Raw genomic sequence first — 21,211 nt, 5'->3', positions numbered from 1 at the left:
GTCGTCGCTTTGGGACTGCGACCTGTTCATTGATGCAGCATGGAATTTTGTCAGTGAACAGGTCGTGGTCTCAAAGCAACGAAAATATTTTGACAAATTAAATTTAAATGTTGAAGCACAGAATTTTGTCAGTGAACAGGTCGCGGTCTCAAAGCGACGAAAATATTTTGGCAAATTAAATTTAACACACAAAAACCGTTAGATTCACTTCGACATTTAAATTTAATTTGCCAAAATATTGTCGTCGCTTTGGGACTGCGACCTGTTCATTGATGCAGCATGGAATTTTGTCAGTGAACAGGTCGTGGTCTCAAAGCGACGAAAATATTTTGACAAATTAAATTTAAATGTTGAAGCACAGAATTTTGTCAGTGAACAGGTCGCGGTCTCAAAGCGACGAAAATATTTTGGCAAATTAAATTTAACACACAAAAACCGTTAGATTCACTTCGACATTTAAATTTAATTTGCCAAAATATTGTCGTCGCTTTGGGACTGCGACCTGTTCATTGATGCAGCATGGAATTTTGTCAGTGAACAGGTCGTGGTCTCAAAGCGACGAAAATATTTTGACAAATTAAATTTAAATGTTGAAGCACAGAATTTTGTCAGTGAACAGGTCGCGGTCTCAAAGCGACGAAAATATTTTGGCAAATTAAATTTAACACACAAAAACCGTTAGATTCACTTCGACATTTAAATTTAATTTGCCAAAATATTGTCGTCGCTTTGGGACTGCGACCTGTTCATTGATGCAGCATGGAATTTTGTCAGTGAACAGGTCGTGGTCTCAAAGCGACGAAAATATTTTGACAAATTAAATTTAAATGTTGAAGCACAGAATTTTGTCAGTGAACAGGTCGCGGTCTCAAAGCGACGAAAATATTTTGGCAAATTAAATTTAACACACAAAAACCGTTAGATTCACTTCGACATTTAAATTTAATTTGCCAAAATATTGTCGTCGCTTTGGGACTGCGACCTGTTCATTGATGCAGCATGGAATTTTGTCAGTGAACAGGTCGTGGTCTCAAAGCGACGAAAATATTTTGACAAATTAAATTTAAATGTTGAAGCACAGAATTTTGTCAGTGAACAGGTCGCGGTCTCAAAGCGACGAAAATATTTTGGCAAATTAAATTTAACACACAAAAACCGTTAGATTCACTTCGACATTTAAATTTAATTTGCCAAAATATTGTCGTCGCTTTGGGACTGCGACCTGTTCATTGATGCAGCATGGAATTTTGTCAGTGAACAGGTTGTGGTCTCAAAGCGACGAAAATATTTTGGCAAATTAAATTTAAATGTTGAAGTGAATCTAATGGTTTTTTGTGTGTTTCCTAAATGACTTATAAACACCTTCCACGCTGCAAATGTGAATGAATAAGCATTATATTCGACAGAATAATCTGAATGCTTAAGGGTTAGACCGGCCATACCTGGCCAAAATATATTCTACTTGTTTCCTGTTCAAGCCTGCCTGAGCCAGCCTCTCACACCAACTTACAATCCTACAATGTCATTCTAAAAGCAAATAATCACATGTTTAAAGTCTTGAGGCTACGAGACAATGCATGATTAATTCAAAGCAGTGTAAATAAATATTACATTTGACAGACAGAGGAATCTGAATGCTAAAAAGTTAAGAACTTCACTTAACAACCACGTGGTTTCAGGTTCATTCCCACTGCATGACTACTTTGGGAATGAAGTAGTTGTATGCTGTCAACTTAATATGACAGTCCCCTGAAGGGACTGTTGGTTAGACCTAGGATGACGAGCAAAGACTCAGAGACATGTCTCTGGATGCAGGCTTAGCTGGGTGGAGGTGCTTGTCTCCCCTTTGTAAACATAAGGACACAGGAAATGTGTCAAGGCCGACTGGAAGCGGTGCAATGATGAACAGTAGTATTATTCCCTTCAGGGGACTGTCACATTAAGTTGACAGCATACAACTACTTCATCGTATCACTACTACATAAATCTCTCTGAGAGATTTAGAAATGTATTATTTCTACTTTGGGAATGTCCTTCATCATGGCCTCATTAAGCCCAAGGCCTTTTGAATGAAATCTGGTTGGTGGAAACTGTGTGGCACCCCTTCCCATAAAAAACACCCTCATTAAAACTGGAGCAATGTGAAATGAAGTGTTTTGTTCAAGAACACAATACACCATCTGATTCAGGATTTGAAACCACAATCTTGCAATCATGAGTGCAACACCTTAACCTCTAGGCCATGTACATTTACAGTAAAATAATAAAAGATGGGGGAGGGATCAAGATTTGAAAGTTGTTGCAAGTTTTATAATAATTGCGTGTTTGGTGATTTCCATTTTATAGATTTTAGTTCCGATACTGGAGGGGAAGAAAATGAAGAACCTGAGAGTGCAGCAAAAAAGAGTAAGAAAAGTCCATCTAGAAGCAAGACCAAAGAAAACAGAGAGACGACAGATAAAAAAGAAACTAACCGGAACCAGAACAAGCGTGAACAGATTGTGGGATTACTGGGGAAGCTCAGCCACACCGTAAGATCCATTTCCATCATCATCATTATCATCATCAGTTAAAGCATTTGAATATTGCAATGTTTTTAAGAACCGCTTAGAATTATGTGATGAAATAATTGCTTAACTGATTGAGTCCTGTTGTTACTGTTCTTGTTTATGTTTGTTCATTAGCCCCACTCAGTTCTGTTCTGTCGTAACAAATATTTTAGATGGGAACACTACTGCATTGTCCTGTTGCTGTTGTTTTGCATAAATCTTCAATGTTGTGGAACTGAGCTGATCTCAGATGTTCAAAACATTAAGATTTCTTTGGTCTTGGTGTTATGGACGTCTTAGACATACTACAGTAGCAGCAGGACAGTGCTGCCCTCTCCAGACCCATCATAGCAGTTGGTCACAGTGTTGTCAGCTAATAAGTCATTTGTCACTTATATTCTATTATTGATGCTACTTACTGCAGTAATTTATTTTTTTATCTCATGGTAGCTATTTTCAGCTAAGGCAACTGATCATTTGCGAGTTACACCTATCTTGAACATGAATGCCATGCTCTGCAGGTGGCTGGAAATGAACCACCAACCACCCTGCTGGTTGTTTGTTATCCTATCCACTTTGCCATCTACATTTTCATAAAAGAAATATGAACTATTACCCAGGGAATCCATGCAATGATCTTCTTTACCATTTATAACCAAAGTGCTTTACTATCTGAGCCAATTCCCCAACTGATAATGCTATACCATAGATGCACTAACACGAAACATAATCATACATATACTGATTCACTCAACTTTAGGATTGGTTTGTTTGTTGTTTTTGTTCCTGTTTCTTTCTACTTTTTTTTTTTTCATGTCTTCCTAATTAATTACTGAACTGTTCCTATTATAAATTATTTTTAGTGTTCATCATTGTCATCTCTTGGTGTTGAAACTGCCTGTCTAGCTGTCAACAAACCAGTTGTTTTCACACTAGGTAGTAAATATGGTACAAACTTCCTTAAAAAAGAAAAGCAATTACAGAACAAATTTCTTGCCTACTTAGGTTGGTATTCATTTAAGATACATTTTTTTTTCTTTTTGTTTTGTTTTTTCCTTGGATTGTAACAAAAGGACGAAGGAAGCATTTTTATGTGTATTCTAGAACAAACGCCACCTTTGATTTTGGAACTTGCACAAAACTAGAGTCATTAATTCTATGTGATATCTTCATTTCTTTTTTGTTGGTAATGGAGTAAAAGATAATAAAATGAAGCCTAGTTTTATGAACCTGTGGCTGAACCAGGATTCTTGACATTAGGAATAAGCATTTTATTTAGCTTCTTTTGTTGACATTTTTTTAATTATTGAGGTAAGAATATTTACTATTAAACTATTGATTATATATGCATAAGTTCAGATCTTACTGAAACCACTGTTACATACTCTAAGCAAGGCTTATAACTCTACTTCTCACAGTTAATCTGCTTCACAAAACCCTGTAGCTCACCATTTCAATTCCTCGGGCCACTGCCTCCACCATCTACCATTATTGCCATTATTTTGTGTAACAATTCTTCAGTTTTTATCTTTCCTATTCACTGTTTTGTCTCTCAGAGAAAAGAGAAATATATCCAAAACATTGATGGCTTTACTTTTCCTTATTACAGAAATTTCCTTAAAAAAGAAAAACAATTAACTGCATTTATTTTTATTACTTATTTCCTTTGAATTATTAATAAAATAGTTTGTTTCATACAGCTTTAGTTAATTAAATCACTCACACTATAAACTGTGATCTGTATAGACTGAAAATATTCTCTTCTTTTATTTGTTTCAGCCAAGGGCAAAGATCAGCCCAAAAACAACCGTAAGAAGCTTGCAGAAGAAGTGAAGGCCTTATTCAATGAGAAGTTTTGTGAGTCCATTTTCATAAACACTTTGTTTCAGATTTATAAAAGAGCCACACCCACACACTCAAATTACATCTTATCATTTGAGGAGGGGAAAAAAAAAAGAAGGAAACATTACATGATGTTGCACTTGAGCTTGATGAATGCCCAGTTTGAGAAGCACTGAGGTAGAGGGTCCTTCTTTCGCTATGAACTGTGACTCTGATTACTGGAAGAGATCAAAATTGTAAACTTGGTACTGGAATCCTTAAAGCAGTCTAGTGAATTCCCAGTATTACTCTGACAACTCCTGCATCTCAACACAAATACCAAACTGTATTAGAACCTATCCTTTTAAATTACATCAGTGGTGAAGAGAGTATGAACCTATTTCAGTTTTCATTTAGGCATATTGAGTCATTTGATAGTAAAGTATGCTTATATTGCATTATTCTACAAGGCTGCATTACTAGTAATCACCAAAATACCTATTAAATTTGGTAGGTGGAGTCCAGTTTTAAAAGAGAAAACGTAAAAAATATTTTGGAAGGTAAAATAGCTCCATTTGAAATTTCTGATCTTGGCTTTCATACTTACTGAAATTGGTTCACCTTCATATTAATTTCTGGTTTCCCTCAACAGTATTTACACACCTAATAATCTTGGCAATATTCAACTTTTAAAACTGTTAATCTTCCACTTTCACTCTTCTCCTTATCTATATATCTATCTATTCTGCTTACTTATTTTCTTATTCTTTTTGCTACCAGCTTTATGTTGCGGCAGTACTCGGACCATGCCATATGTTAAACTGGAAAAAGATCCTATGTTTATCGACATTGAAGGCTTCCCAGATGGCATTATCCTAAAAAGACCACAATCCTATGGAATATCGGATCTTCGGAAAATTTTAAATGCTTCTGAAAAAATCCAGTTTCACCTAAAGAAGTAAGTTATGCTGCTTAAAGAAATATTTACCAACATAATATTTGATGTTTGGAAGGGCATCCAACTGTAGAAACTATGCCAAAGCAGGTATTGGAGCTTGACACTGTATTCTGGCATGTTGGATCCTTTTGAGCCATCCAACTTATGTCAGTCTGAAAAATAGACATTAAATAACAATGACAACTACTACTACTATTACAAACATCACCACCACCACTGCCACAGTTATTATTATAGTATCTTCAGTAAGAAAAGGTAGCAAGATTTGGGCACCAAATGTAGAAGTTCTGCAGTGTCTTGAGGGAAGTAATTTGTATATGATTCATTGTATAAATCTGACATGAGCGACCTTTTTCAAGGGGCCACATTAGAGGTGGCTCCACATTAGGCAGACCATGCTACTAAACAAAATTTAAGGTAATTTTTCATTAGGTGTACCATTCAGAGAGTCCTGTGAGCTGCAGTTTGTCTGTGACTGATGTAAATGTTAACTCACAGGAGAAACAAAGTGAAAATAGTGTGAAAAAATATTTAGTACTGACAGCATCAGCCAATGTGTCCAAGACAATCAGGTGCACTGATACAGACAATAAATGTTGAAGAGTAAGCTCTTTATTTAATGTTGAAGGCGCATGGCTCAGTGGTTAGAGTGTCGAGCTTACGATCATTAGGTTGTGAGTTTGATTCCCGGACCGGGCTGTGTGTTGTGTTCTTGAGCAAGACACTTTATTTCATGTTGCTCCAGTTAACTCAGCCGTAGAAATGAGTTGTGACATCTCTGATGCCAAGCGGTATCGGCCTTTGCCTTTCCCTTGGATAACATCAGTGGTGTGGAGAGGGGAGGCTGGTATGCATGGACGACTGTTGGTCTGCCATAAAAAACCTTGCCCGGACTTGTGCATCGGAGGGTAACTTTCTAGGTGCAATCCTAGGGTCATTCATGACCGAAGGGGGTCTCCTCCTCCTTGTGGACAGTAGCGTTCATCATCATCATCATCATCGTTTAACGTCCGCTTTCCATGCTAGCATGGGTTGGACGATTTGACTGAGGACTGGTGAAACCGGATGGCAACACCAGGCTCCAGTCTAATTTGGCAGAGTTTCTACAGCTGGATGTCCTTCCTAACGCCAACCACTCAGAGAGTGTAGTGGGTACTTTTACGTGTCACCCGCACGAAAACGGCCACGCTCGAAATGGTGTCTTTTATGTGCCACCCGCACAAGCCAGTCCAGGGGCACTGGCAACGATCTCGCTCGAAAATCCTACAGGAGCCAGTCAGGCGGTACTGGCAACGGCCACGCTCAAAATGGTGCATCTCATGTGCCACCCGCACAAGAACCAGTCCAGGGGCATTGGCAACGATCTTACTTGGCTTGCCGGGTCTTCTCACGCACAGCACATTTCCAAAGGTCTCGGTCAGTAGTCATCGCCTCGGTGAGGCCCAATGTACGAAGGTCTTGCCTCACCACCTCAGCCCAGGTCTTCCACGGGTTCCCTCAACTGTTAGGGTGTGGCACTTTTTCACGCAGCTATCCTCATCCATTCTCACCACATGTCCATACCAGCGCAATCATCTCTCTTGCATGCCACAACTGATGCTTCTAATGTTCAGCTTTTCTCTCAAGATACTTACACTCTGACGGGTATTCACATTGACATTACACATCCAACGGAGCATACTGGCTTCATTCCTTGCGAGCTTACGTATGTCCTCAGCAGTTACAGCCCATGTTTCACTGCCATGTAGCATGGCTGTTCGTACGCATGCGTCATACAGTCTGCCTTTTACTCTGAGTGAGAGTCCCTTTGTCGCCAGCAGGGGTAAGAGCTCTCTAAACTTTGCCCAGGCTATTCTTATTCTAGCAGCTACACTTTCAGCGCACCCACCCCCACTACTAACTTGGTCGCCCAGATAGCGGAAGCTATCGACTACCTCTAGTTTTTCACCCTGGAATGAGATACAAGTTGTTTCCTGTTTGTTTACAGTCTTTATTGCACCTGAACATCTGCCACAAACAAAAACTAACTTGCTAGTTAACCTGCCTTTGATGTTGCTGCACCTCTTATGTGTCCATAGCTTGCACCGGGTACATCTTATAGAGTTACTACCTACTCCTTTTCTACATACTGAGCAGGGCCATCTACCTGAAGGGGTTTGTGTTTTATCTACCTTCCTACTTATTAGGATTTTGGTTTTAGCTAGGTTGACTCTAAGGCCCTTCAGTTCTAGATCTTGCTTCCACACCTGAAACTTCTCCTCTAGTTCTGATAGTGACTCCGCAATTAGGGCAAGGTCATCAGCATAGAGGAGCTCCCAGGGGCAACCTGTCTTGAACTCCTCTGTGATTGCCTGGAGGACTATGATAAATAAGAGGGGGCTGAGGACGGAACCTTGGTGGACCCCTACCTCTACCCGGAATTCATTGCTGTACTCATTTCCAACCCTCACCTTACTGGCAGCATCTCTGTACATGGCTCGCACAGCTCTCACTAACCATTCTTCTATCCCAAGTTTCCTCATTGACCACCAGATAAGGGATCGGGGGACCCTGTCAAAGGCTTTCTCCATGTCAACGAAAGCCAGGTACAGAGGTTTATCCTTAGCTAGGTATTTCTCCTGCAACTGTCTCACTAGAAATAAGGCATCAGTAGTGCTTTTACCTGGCACGAACCCAAACTGCATCTCATCTAAATTGATTCGCTCCCTAATTAGTTGGGCTATGACCCTCTCTGTAACTTTCATAACCTGATCTAACAGCTTGATGCCTCTGTAATTATTTGTATCTAAAGCGTCACCTTTACCTTTGTAGCAGTTGACTATGATGCTGCTACACCAGTCATTGGGTATGACTCCTTCGTGTATCACCTGGTTCGTAATACGGGTGACTAGGCTATAGCCAACACTGCCAGATATTTTGAGCATCTCTGCAGTGATTCCTGATGGGCCGGGGGCTTTCCCGGTCTTCATACTCTTAATTGCTTTATCTACCCTGGTACTATCAACTCGGATAGCTGGTCCCTCTATTGGGTCGACATACGGCAGGCTCTCTTTCTCCCATTCATTCTCTTTATTAAGCAATCTATCGTAGTGGCATCTCCAGACCTCTTTCTTTGCATCCTCATTTAATGCAAGCGTACCATCATCCATGCGAACACATTTCTCTCCTACAACATCACTATTCTCTCTCCTACACTGTCTTGCAACACGAAATACCTCGAGTCTTTGGTCCTCACGGCGCAGAACATTGGCAAATCTTTCCTTATCTGCTTCCCCTCTGGCTAAATAAACCTGTCGCCTAGCCTCCCTTCTGGCACATTGGTACAATTCCCTGCTACCACCGTTCTTCCAGTCCTTCCAAGCCTGTTTCTTTTGTCTAATAGCCCTGTCTACCTCCTTGTTCCACCACCACGTTACTCTGGGTCGGGAGGGGACCTTACACCACCCACAAATCTGGTCGGTGGCTTTCAACAGGTTGTCCCGCAGAAATCTCCAATTGTCTTCCACGTTGTATGATGCTATATGCCCTTCTATTTCGTTAAATGCTTCAAGTAACTTGTCTCTAAGTCTCTGTCCGTTTGCAGGGTCTTTAAGCTTCCACACCCTTCTCCTCCAAGCCTGTCTAATTCTGGGCACCCATTTTGCCTTGATCCCAAAGTCGCTAACTACTAATCTATGTTGTGGGGTACATTCTTCGCCAGGGTAGATTTTGGCATTTATAAGCCGCCCTCTTTCCCTATTTCTGGCGAGGATGTAGTCGATTTGGCTAGAGTGTCTGCCGGAGCGGTAGGTGACTAGGTGACTGGCAGGTTTCCTGAAGTTGGTATTGCAGACCATAAGATTGGTTGCATCACAGAACTCCAGCAGTCTGGTTCCCTCCTCGTTGCGGGAACCAAAGCCATAGCCTCCATGTATGCCATGGAAGCCTCCAGCACGACGTCCGACATGACCGTTGAAGTCTCCAGCCACAAAGAGAAGGTCCCTGTCACTCGTCGACGAGGTAGTTTGCAAGAGGGTGTCATAGAATTGGTCTTTCAGACCATCTGGTAGCCCCGGTTGAGGTGCATAGGCTGAGATGACAGTAGCTAATCTATGATGAAGCACTAGTCTGATCTTAAGTACTCTGTCACTTACTCTAACGACCTCGATTACCTTATCCACCCATTTCTCCGCTAGAAGTATTCCTACGCCCCCGACCCCGTCAGTGTTCCCTGCCCAGAAAATCTTGTACCTGTGTTCTTTGCCTGTGAGGAACCTCGCAGAACCTCCTCTCCATCTTACTTCCTGGATGCAGCACATATCTACGCGTCTTCGTTCAAGCATCTCAACAATTTCACCAGATTTACCTTTCAGCGTGCCGACGTTGAGAGTGCCAATCCTAACAGTATGGGTGTTGGGGGTGTGGGCCTGTAGCCTGGGAAGGGGAAAAGCAGTGTCGTGTACCTGAAAAGAAAACTTGCAATTGGAAGAATTCATAAGCAAAACAGTACCTACAACCTGCAAACATTTCTCAAACTTAATGCGCTACCCAAAGGTAGGGGAGAGGATGGCCAAGGCCACTAGATGGGTTCCGGGAGACAGCCGAGGATGACAGGATGACAGAGGAATGAACTTCCGGTGGGGGGGGGTTACCGTCAGCGAGTAGATAGGGCTCTTAAGGAAGCTTAGAAAATGAATAAGTATGAATTTAAGACAACAACTGAATTCAATTGAATTTCATGGAGAGAAACAAGATAAATAATAGAGGGCAAACTAAAGCGCGAAGGTATGAGATGTTTGAGGCCGTAAATAAATAAAAATCTCTATCTTAACTGCATCTTGGAGACTTCGTCGTAGTATGTCAGCGGAGATAATGGATTGAGATAATTTAGAATGGATTTCTCATTTATATATAGCCAGAACCTGAAGACCATAAGGAAAAACTATGAGAGAGAGAGGATGGAGGGGTAGACAGAGGCATGGCGAGAGAAAAGATCATCATCATCATCATCATATATATATATATATATATATATATATATATATATAAAGAGAGAGAGAGAGGGGGGGACCAGTCAAGCAGCACATCACGCTGTAAATTCTTGGGCTGAGAAATCAACACTTAAAAGCCATGATTTTAAGGAGCGATAAGATAGGGCTCTTAAGGAAGCTTAGAAAATAAATAAGTATGAATTTAAGACAACAACTGAATTCAATTGAATTTCATGGAGAGAAACAAGATAAATAATAGAGGGCAAACTAAAGCGCGAAGGTATGAGATGTTTGAGGCCGTAAATAAATAAAAATCTCTATCTTAACTGCATCTTGGAGACTTCGTCGTAGTATGTCAGCGGAGATAATGGATTGAGATAATTTAGAATGGATTATATTTCCAGATACCGAATTTCTCTTAGTAAAATACCAAAGCTAGTTCCTTAGATGGTGCATTTTTTGTAAACTTCCTTTAGCTCCTATATACTATATATATATATATATATATGTATATATATAAAAGGTTGCACAGTCAGCCTTTTTGAAGAAGTGGGCTGCATAAGGCATGGCTCATCAGGCAGGCCACATTACTGAGAAAAGGAATTCAAATTTTTTTTTCTGTTAGGCATGCCATTCAGAAGGTTTTGCAGACTGCCATTTTCCTATTTCTGTACTAAATGATTCTCTAAGTGGAAAATAGATTGCATAAATGATAGAGCACATCATCATCATCATCATCATCATCATTTAATGTCTGTTGTCCATGCTGGCATGGATTGGATGGTTTGACCAGGGCTGGCAAGCTGATGGGGCTGCACCAGACTCCAGTCTGATTTGGCATAATTTCTGCGGCTGGATGCCCTTCCTAACGCCAACCATTCCAAGAGTGTAATGAGTGCCAGTTATGACACCGGCATCGGCCACATTGCCTCCATGAGGCCCAACGCTCAAGTGGTGCTTTTTTTATGTACCACTGGCACAGGTGCCAGTTATGTGAGACCAGCATTGGCCACATTGCCTCTGTGAGGCCCCATACTTAAATGGTGCTTTTCACGTGCCACCAGCACATGCGCCATTTACATGATACTAGCATCGACCACATTTCCTCCATGAGGCCCAACGCCCAAATGGTGTTTTTTACATGCCACCAACATAGGTGCCAGTTACATGATGCCAGCATTGGCCACAATTATGATTTCACTTGGCTTGATAAGTCTTTTCAAGCACAGCATATCGTCAAAGGTATCAGTCACTAGTCATTACTTCTGAGAAAAAGAAATATTGGGTGTATCATGTATGATGCAAGAATAAAGACTAATATAAATATATGTTGTATATGGAAGATGACAGTTGGGTTAATTATATGCCAAACCATCCATTTGGAAGAATTATGGAAAGAACCGGTGATAGCTGATCTCATGGGGCTGAACATGAAGGAGATGATGGAAGATTGCAATAACTGGGAAAACACTTCATGAGAGACAGATCTGTTTCAGCTCGGTCAGACATGGAGTGGAGAAGTAATCATAAAAAGATAACCATGCGTAGGTTTTGTTTTATTCTTTCACTGGTTTTAGTCAGATGACTTATGTTTTTTTTTTTTAATTTACATTGATTGTTTGTTTGTTTTCTATTTATTCGTTCAGTCCACAACCAAACAAAAAGAAAGTCACTTCTAACCCAACACCAAAGAAAGAAAATACGAGTACAGAATCTACAGAAAACAATTTACCACCTCCTACTTTACCTGCTCAGTCCAATGATACACAGCCTAATAAAGGTGAGAACTTTCAAACAGTACCTAACGTATTTTTGTATTCCCTTGTTTGAACACCCAAAGCCGATATTGTGTGTGTGCATTTGTCCTCCATCACTGCTTAGCAACCAGTGTTGGTGTGTTTGGGTGCCCCATAACTTAGTGGTTTCACAAAAGAGAATGATATAATGTGTTGGCACTCCGTCGCTTACGATGTCGAGGGTTCCAGTTGATCCGATCAACGGAACAGCCTGCTCGTGAAATTAACGTGCAAGTGGCTGAGCACTCCACAGACACGTGTACCCTTAACGTAGTTCTCAGGGATATTCAGCGTGACACAGTGTGTGACAAGGCTGACCCTTTGAATTACAGGCACAACAGAAACAGGAAGTAAGAGTGAGAGAAAGTTGTGGTGAAAGAGTACAGCAGGGTTCGCCACCATCCCCTGCCGGAGCCTCGTGGAGCTTCAGGTGTTTTCGCTCAATAAACACTCACAACGCCCTGTCTGGGAATCGAAACTGCAATCCTATGACCGCGAGTCCGCTGCCCTAACTACTGAGCCATTGCGCCTCCACGACTGATATAATACATAACAGGTTTTAAAAAAGTTGAGTACCGTGGTTAATTCATTCAACAAAAATTCCTCATGGCCACTCTTAACTTATTGCTTTAATATCTCTAAATGTTTTATTTTATTCTTTAGTTTGTTGAATATTTTCCTCCTCATAGTCTGACCCTTAGACCCTTTTATTTTCTTTCTTCTATTTTTTTTTATCTATATATTTTGTATTTTGATTAATTGTATCTTGTCTGTCACTATATCTGTGGTTTTAGTTTTGTCTGCGAAAAACTGAGAATGACACATCATTCTGGGTATATGTGACCAAATTGAGTTAATTGGTGAGAGGATCTAATGAAGACCTTATTTAAACAATCACCTGAGGAGGCGCATTCTACACTTTGGTTGTAAAATAATGATTGCACAACATCTCACCTATGTATGACAGGTGTATCAATGCATTGAAACAATTGTAGTGATTTTAAATTCCATTGTTAATTCCATTTTCTTTGATTTGACCATATATATATATATATATATATATATATATATATATATATATATATAGTGCAGGAGTGGCTGTGTAGTAAGTAGCTTGCTTACCAACCACATGGCTCCAGGTTCAGTCCCGCTGTATGGCACCTTGGGCAAATATCTTCTACTGTAGCCTCGGGCAGACCAAAGCCTTGTAAGTGGATTTTGGTAGACGGAAACTGAAAGAAGCCCGTCATATATATGTGTGTGCTCGTGTGTCTGTGTTTGTACTCCCACCATCACTTGACAACTGATGCTGGTTCAGCAAAAGTGACCAATAGAATAAGTACTAGGCTTACAAAGAATAAGTCCTCGAGTCGATTTATTCGAGTAAAGGCAGTGCTCCAGCATGGCTGCAGTCAAATGACTGGAACAAGTAAAAGAATACATATATGGACAAATCTAAGAAAATGGAATTTTATATATATATATATATATATATATATATATATAGATAGATAGATAGATAGATAGATAGATAGATAGATAGATAGGTATATATGCATACAGAGAGCATATTTCTTTTCCAACTATGCCTACTTAACCTTAAATAGTTGCATTTTTGTTTACACATTTCATCTAATGTTTTGGAAAGATTAACATTATTTTGCTACATCAAGAAAACTACACAATTTCACTTTTTTTCTTCAGAATCTGTAAAAATGATTAGTGATATCCTTAAACAAGGACTAAATTCTATTGAGGATGTAGACTGTTTTATACACTTCTGTTTCATTAGGAATGCTACCAGCTCTTGTTAAATTGAATATCTTTGGAATCTCCATCTAGGATTTCTGATTTTGATAAATACATGCTCCTATTTCATTCACAAATAGACTGAGGCTAACATTATAACCTTTAACAACTCTATTTTTATGTGGAAAAAAGAAGAAATGTAGGTATAAAGAACCTTCTTATATTTTCTGAAAAGAAAAAGCATATGTTTGAGCTTTTCCCAAAACTAATGGCGTTGAGGTGTTGATGATATTTTTTGCTTTTTATTTCAGACCTCCGAACAAAATCAGACAGTTTTGCTAATAGTGGCAACAAAAGGAATAATTCCACTCCTCCTCCACCTCAGCTTGAACCTGAACGTCCACAACTTGAGTTGAACAAGGATTCAAAAACTAAACCAGATCAAGTTCCAAAATTTGGTACAGTTGAGCCTCAGTTCTCAACGTTACCAAAAGCCTTTCAGACTTCAGGGAACACTCCAGGAAGTGAGTCTTTCTTACACAGTTCGTATATGACTACAAATTCAAACACGGGTTCCCAGGCACAAAACCCCAATAAATCCTTACAAATGAGACAAAGTGCTGCATTTGGCAGCAAGCCTATTGTCACAAGCCCTGCATTCTTGCAGCACAGAACTACTTTCGGTTCTGGGAGCAGTCGCCGAAAAGCTCTAGAATTAGCACGCTCAGAGCAGAAAGCTCAGGAAGAGAAATCTAAAAAGGCTGTTGAGACACTGAAACCTGTTGAGCAGCCCAAGACTGATTTTCAGCAGAATTCAGATAGCAAGTCTGTGGCCAAATTTGACATCAGTTCAAGATCTGTTGAAGCTTCCAAATTTAAACCAATTGATTCAATGCAATTGAAACCTATGGAGAGCCCTAAGTTTAAGGGCATAGAAATTGCTAAATTCAAACCTATAGAGAGTGCTAAATTCAAACCAATGGACAGTAAGTTTAAACCTGTAGAAACGACCAAATCTGACAAAAAATCTACTGACAGTGATCATGTTGTTGAAAAGAAAAAATCTGAAACACCAAAATCTCAAAAGAAAGAATCAGAAAATACAAAATCACAGAAGTCTAAAGATTCTGATGGCAAATCAGGAACTGAAAGTAAGTATACTTAGAACAGTTTTGCTTTGTCTGATTGTATATGCAATGTCAAATTAAGAAATATTTGGGTCTGGGGTTTCTAGATTCTCATTGCCCAACACCCAGTTGTCTGGGTTTAGAGTCATTTCATTAAAAACTTAATTTTTTTATGTGACAATGCTCCAGTATAAACTGTCCAAAATAATATAAAATTTCTTTACAGTAAAAGTAGATGATGTAGTCCAAATTTTTAAATGCATGAATTGTAGATTGATGGAATTAGTGAAGTAAAATAACTATACCATATTGGATGGTATCTGTTCTAAGGACAAGTCAATATGTACCAGTGCAGACTATATAATTATTGTTCCTATCTTGATTCCATGTTTTTCACTGTGTGTAAGCTTGTGTCTTATATCCTGTTTGTATACGAGCCATCTGTTAGGTGTGTGTATATGTGCTGTATATCTTAGGACGGTGAATCCCCTAACCACTTGTGTAATGTATTGAGGACAAGTCAGGTGGATTGAACACATCCCTCTCCAAGCAGTTCCCACAAGCTATGGAATCAGCCATCAATTTTACACACAGAATGGAGTTTCTCTATGGACACTCATTCTGCTAGTAATAACAACCAAATCTTCAACTCACATTTCATGCTCTTGAGAAGTGGTAGGGCACCTCAGATATGTAGTCCTACTTACTTTTAAAATGACAGGATGGCCACAATGGAATACATTTGATCATTGTTCTGCTTGATTACAGCTAATCTGGAGACTAAACAATAACAACAGCAATCCTGCCTTACAGCAGGGTGTCTTTATTTCTTTGTTGTACCTTCTTACAATTGAGAAAACCTGTCAAGCCAAGTGAGACCGTAGTCATGGCTGATGCCAGTGTTTCGTAACTGGCACATCCAAAACACCCACTACACTCTTGGAGTGGTTGGTGTTAGGAAGGGCATCTCGCTGTAGAAACCATAGCAAATCAGGTTGGAACCTGGTGCAGCTCCCCAACTTGTCAATTTTCAGTCAAACCGTCCAACCCATGCCAGCATGGAAAGCAGACGTTAAATGACGATGATGACGGTCAGCCGTGACCTGGGCATTGCCAACAGCCTTTCCTTCAGCTGGTTATTTATCTTTCAACCCTTGTCATCTGGAACTATCATAGATCCACATTAAACACCACAAATACAGATAAAATTTGTGGTGAACACTGGAATGATACTTCTCTCAATAAAATAAATTCGATCTATAAAGTGCGTTTGTTAAACCAGAAGATGGATAATTCAACTTTGATCTGAACAGAGTACTCTCTTATTAGAAGATATTTCGTTGGTTAACTGAACCAGGTGATAAGTCACACTTGGAATATTTTCTTTTAAGATAACACTTTTTTTTTTTTTTTTTTTTTGGCTTGTATGAGATGTAGTAACTACTGTTAGAAGGACACCTAAGGACTATGGCACAAGTAAATCCATATACCCAGTCTTCAGCAATGCTAATTTATACAGCCTCAGTGTTTTCATTTATGGTGTGATACCTGTAGGTACAGGCATAGCTGTGTGGTTAAGAAGTCTGCTTCTTGCCATGGGGTCTTGGGGTCAGTCCCACAGCACAGCACTTTGTGCAAGTGTCTTCTACTATAATGTCAGCTGACCAATGCCTTGTGAGCTGATTTGGTAGATGAAAACTGGGTTATAGGAGAAAACACTTGCCCAAGGTTCCACACGTTGGGACTGAACTTGAAACCACATAGTTGCAAAGTAGACTTCTTAACCACAGAGCTGTGCATGCTTCTGGTATATTTGTGCAAATTAATGCCTTAGTGATTGTTTTTTAATGACACTTGGATTACTTTTGTAATGAGAGAATGTGATGAAGGTTGACTGTTTGGAGGGACATCGTCAGGGTTAAGGGTGTGTGTGTGTGTGTTTTGATGGTGTACTCGAATGTATGTTGAAAGACACTAACCACCACTCTTGTGAATGGGGAAAGGTAAAGAGACACACATGTACTGGGGTGGAGGGATGTAACGACACAAAAGTAAAGGTTTGGTGAGGAAGGATTGGATCAGTCTCCAAGAGGAATTCTTTAAGGTGGAACAAGATTGTTTTTAGGTCCAGTGAGCCCTTTCAAAATACAGGTTGGCTCTATAGGGTATTGTTTTTTTGGGGGATGGGCAGGGTGGTGGAGTGCTTGTCATGTTTCTAGGCTGATGTACCGGCTGAGCCACCCCTCCCACTATTGCAAGCCCTTAGTGAGGTAAAGTATACATTATGATAATGAGAAAAGTGAATGCTTGATATGGAAGCAAAGAAATGGTTAGATATTCACTAGAATGGTAAAGAGGTATACAAACACACTTAAAAACGTATGCACCAGTTTATGCCGCTGTGGTTGCTACATGCCTTGTAATGCTAGCTGCACACATGTGACTGCGCACTTGTTGCCTATAGTTATTTCTATCTTACTGCATGCTGGCAGTCTAAAACAAGCGTTACTTGTAGATAGATGCACAATTGCCTGTTGCTGGTTGTTTACATTTAGCTGCACATTTTGGTGTAAATTTGCCTGAAGTTGTATCTTACATCAATCTGAGTCTGTTGCAGCTAGTTTAGTTATAGCCTATGCCTGAACTCACTGTTGATGTGCATATATATATATATATATATATATATATGTCTGGCTGGTTGTTTCTGTCTAGTTTCAATATTCAATGTATATCCGTGTTTAGCTCTTTGTTTTCATACAGCCACACATGTTGATGTATATCTTGTTCATTGTTCACACCTCCCATCACCTTTAGATGCCCACCTGCCTGTTAATTTAGTTTAATGCCAAGAGATGATACATGCAGCTGCAAAATATAAATAAGAAAATAATCCATTAATTAACAGTTTAGTTTATGCTGTTTCTCCCTTTTCTGTTTTTAACTGTGAAATGTTAAAATGATAAGAAAACTGCTGGTAGTCTGTATTGATAAGAGACAATTCAAAGCGTGCGTGTGTGTGTGTTTCTTCATCATCATCATCATCATCGTTTAACGTCCGCTTTCCATGCTAGCATGGGTTGGACGACTTGACTGAGGACTGGTGAAACCGGATGGCAACACCAGGCTCCAATCTAAATTTGGCAGAGTTTCTACAGCTGGATGCCCTTCCTAACGCCAACCACTCAGAGAGTATAGTAGGTGCTTTTACGTGTCACCTGCACGAAGGCCAGTCAGGCGATACTGGCAATGGCCACGCTCGAAATGGTGTCATTTATGTGCCACCCGCACAAGCCATCCAGGGGCACTGGCAATGATCTCGCTCGAAAATCCTACGGAAGCCAGTCAGGCGGTACTGGCAATGGCCACGCTCAAAACGGTGCATCTTATGTGCCGAGAAAAAGTATTCATTGCTATCACATTCAGAACTTATGAAAACATGACAGTTGTACTCAGAGCCAGAGCTGGTTTCAACCGGATTGGTAACGAAAGGGTTAAAGACTTGAGTGTTTGTTGATAGAACAGCAATGTAATATGTTTAACGTTGTCAGAATCAGCTGGTGTTGTAGGAGCAGTATCCAGTATATCTTACTGGTTCTTCTGTGTGTTGTTAAATGATATGACTGAATATAATTGAGAGCAGAATGGATTAAAGTAGATTATTGCCGGAATTATTACACCCAAATTATATATGCAGTGAAAAAAAAAAAAAAAAGAGAAGGATCAGAGGTCCTTCCTGAGCCATAGGCTCATGAGGCCAGTTTCCCTGGGTTCTGTGGTGTAAGTAATCCTCCATGGATAGGATGCTGCTCTGTCAGAGGGCTACTCATTTTTGCAAGCTGTGTGGACTGGAGCAGAGTGAAATGAAACATTTTGCTCAAGAACACAATACATGACCCAGTCCAGGAATTGAAACTACAATCTTATGATGATAAGTACAACACCCTAACCACTGAGCCACATACTTCCTCATATGTACAACACTGGACCAAATATCTGGAAGCCTTGGGACCACAGGTGTCCTAGATTTCTGGATTTTTCCAATTTTCTAAAGGCAGTCTAAATTTGTACTGAAAATATGAAGTAAGCCATGAAAAGGAAACAGCTAAATTGTATTTAACAGGTTCATATTAATACACTTCTAAAGCAGGATCTGTTTGATATTTATTAATCCACTTATTCTTTTCTACTCTAGACACAAGGTCTGAAGTTTTGGTGGGAGGGGGACAGTCGATTAGATCGACCCCAGTATGCAACTGGTACTTGATTTATTAACCCCGAAGAGATGAAAGGCAAAGTTCGACCTTGGTGGAATTTGAACTCAGAACGTAAAGACAGACGAAATACCACTAAGCATTTTGCCCAGCGTGCTAACGTTTCTACCAGCTCACTGCTTTAAATATACTTTTCTACTCTGAACGAAATACCACTAAGCATTTCATCCGGTATGCTAACGTTTCTGCAAGCTCACCACCTTAAATATTATACTTGACTTATTATACTCCACCATGTGTACAGTACCACATTTACAAGATGAAAATTAAATGAAGAAAAGTAAAGAGCATGATTTTAATTAACAGATACAGGTACAAATTAATACATTTCTGAGGCAGAGTACGTTTAACCTTTATCAATCCACTTAAAAATATCAAAGAACAAAACTGTTTTTAACACACCATATGCAAATTAACCAACATCAAAAACAGAGTCTCTTTACTCAATACAGGGTATGATGTCATCATTATCATTGTTTAACATCCACTTTCATGCTTGGCGTGGGTTGGACGGTTTGGTATGGAGCTGTCCTGACTCTGTCTGTTGTGGCATGGTTTCCACAACTGGATGCCTTTTCTAATGCCAAGTATATCCATTATTTACATTTGACGGATATTTGTCCTCATCTTGTTTGTTGTTAACACAACGTTTCGGCTGATGTACTCTCCAGCCTTCATCAGGTGTTCTGGGGGAATTTCAAACCTGGGTTCTCATTCCTAAGGTATTTTTCTGATGTTATTATTCAGGTCACTACCTGGAATCGAACTCAGAATCTTGGGGTTAATAGCCTGTGCTCTTAATCACTATGCCATACACCCACTGGCATATGGCATAGTGGTTAAGAGCGCAGGCTACTAACCCCAAGATTCCAAGTTCGATCCCTCACACACACTCACTCAAACTTATTTTTTAAGACATTTCAGCTTAATCAAATAGTGCATCCAGGACATTGTTCAATATGTCCTTGTTTTAAGACAATAAGAGGAGATTTGGTTGTTATTTCTGTCAGATTGAGCTTCTATGTAAAAAGAAAAAACTCCATTTCCTTGTTGGCTTGACTATGGAGATGATGAATGAGGATAGAGTATCTATTAAAATGCAGATATAACAGGTTATTTTGTATGGTTTAAAATTTAGTCTGTGAAAATGCGATTAAGAACTCAGTCAGGGCTAATGAATGTATGGTAGGACCTTATATGAATATATGTTTGAAGATGTTGACATTGTTGTTCCAAAAACTTATGAACGCTCTTGTTAGATTGCAGATAAACCATGGTGAGTATCACTAAACTTGCTACCCTCCTGCCTACTTTTCATGCAACCACTTTGCTCTTTTTAATTATTCAGGTTTCAAAGAACTAAATTTGCTCACTTGTTCACACACACACACATACATACATATATATATATATATATAATAATAATAATAATAATAATAATAATAATAATAATAGGGATAAAATCCAAATTTACAGGTAAAAACTCAATTAAAATCAATTTATTAAAAATCAAAATTAAATTAAGTTTCGCAGAATAAAATATATATATATAGTTTTAGGGAAAAGAACCAAGGTTCATGAACTCATCAATGAAAATCCACTGTCACATATAGAAAAAATTTATAATTAAAAGCACAATACATGAGTATAATATACTTTATCTTATGATATTTACTTTGTATTATATTATACTCATTTATTGTGCTTTTAATTATTAATTTTTCTATATGTGACGGTGGATTTTCATTGATGAGTTCATGAACCTTGGTTCTTTTCCCTAAAACTATATATATATACACACACACACACACACACACACACACACACGTCTCCATCTATATGTCGCTTCATGCACTCACTCACACCAAATGCACCTTATCTACTACACACACATAAGATAACCCTACTCTCCTACATGTGCAAAATAACCTTATTGTCATACACATAATTCACACACTCTCCGTTTCTTT

At 39.3% G+C, this 21,211-nt stretch overlaps 1 protein-coding gene across 6 annotated transcripts in view; it reads left to right on the top strand.

Annotated features, from left to right (window-relative positions):
- The window catches only part of LOC106869674 (uncharacterized), a 103,421-nt gene that overhangs the window by 72,440 nt on the left and 9,770 nt on the right, over nt 1-21,211 (top strand). For 4 of the 6 annotated variants that reach the window (XR_016242029.1, XR_016242030.1, XM_014915493.3 and 1 more), the window contains exons 5-11: nt 2,347-2,531; nt 3,413-3,554; nt 4,329-4,406; nt 5,151-5,328; nt 11,945-12,078; nt 14,155-14,994; nt 20,501-20,517. Coding sequence is in view for 3 of the 6 variants with exons in the window: in XM_014915493.3 (XP_014770979.2) it covers nt 2,347-2,531; nt 3,413-3,554; nt 4,329-4,406; nt 5,151-5,328; nt 11,945-12,078; nt 14,155-14,994; nt 20,501-20,511 (1,568 nt within the window). In the remaining 3 variants the exon portion in view is untranslated. The remainder of the gene's footprint in view (nt 1-2,346; nt 2,532-3,412; nt 3,555-4,328; nt 4,407-5,150; nt 5,329-11,944; nt 12,079-14,154; nt 14,995-20,500; nt 20,518-21,211) is intronic. The other 2 variants (XR_001409429.3, XM_014915492.3) reach the window with 1 other exon arrangement.

This window comes from Octopus bimaculoides, chromosome 5 (genome assembly GCF_046866305.1).
Source record: "Octopus bimaculoides isolate indiv1 chromosome 5, ASM4686630v1, whole genome shotgun sequence".
NCBI classification, from domain to species: Eukaryota; Metazoa; Mollusca; class Cephalopoda; order Octopoda; family Octopodidae; genus Octopus; species Octopus bimaculoides.
Note: the sequence above shows the minus strand (reverse complement) of the source record. Positions and strands in the feature narration are given on the sequence as shown.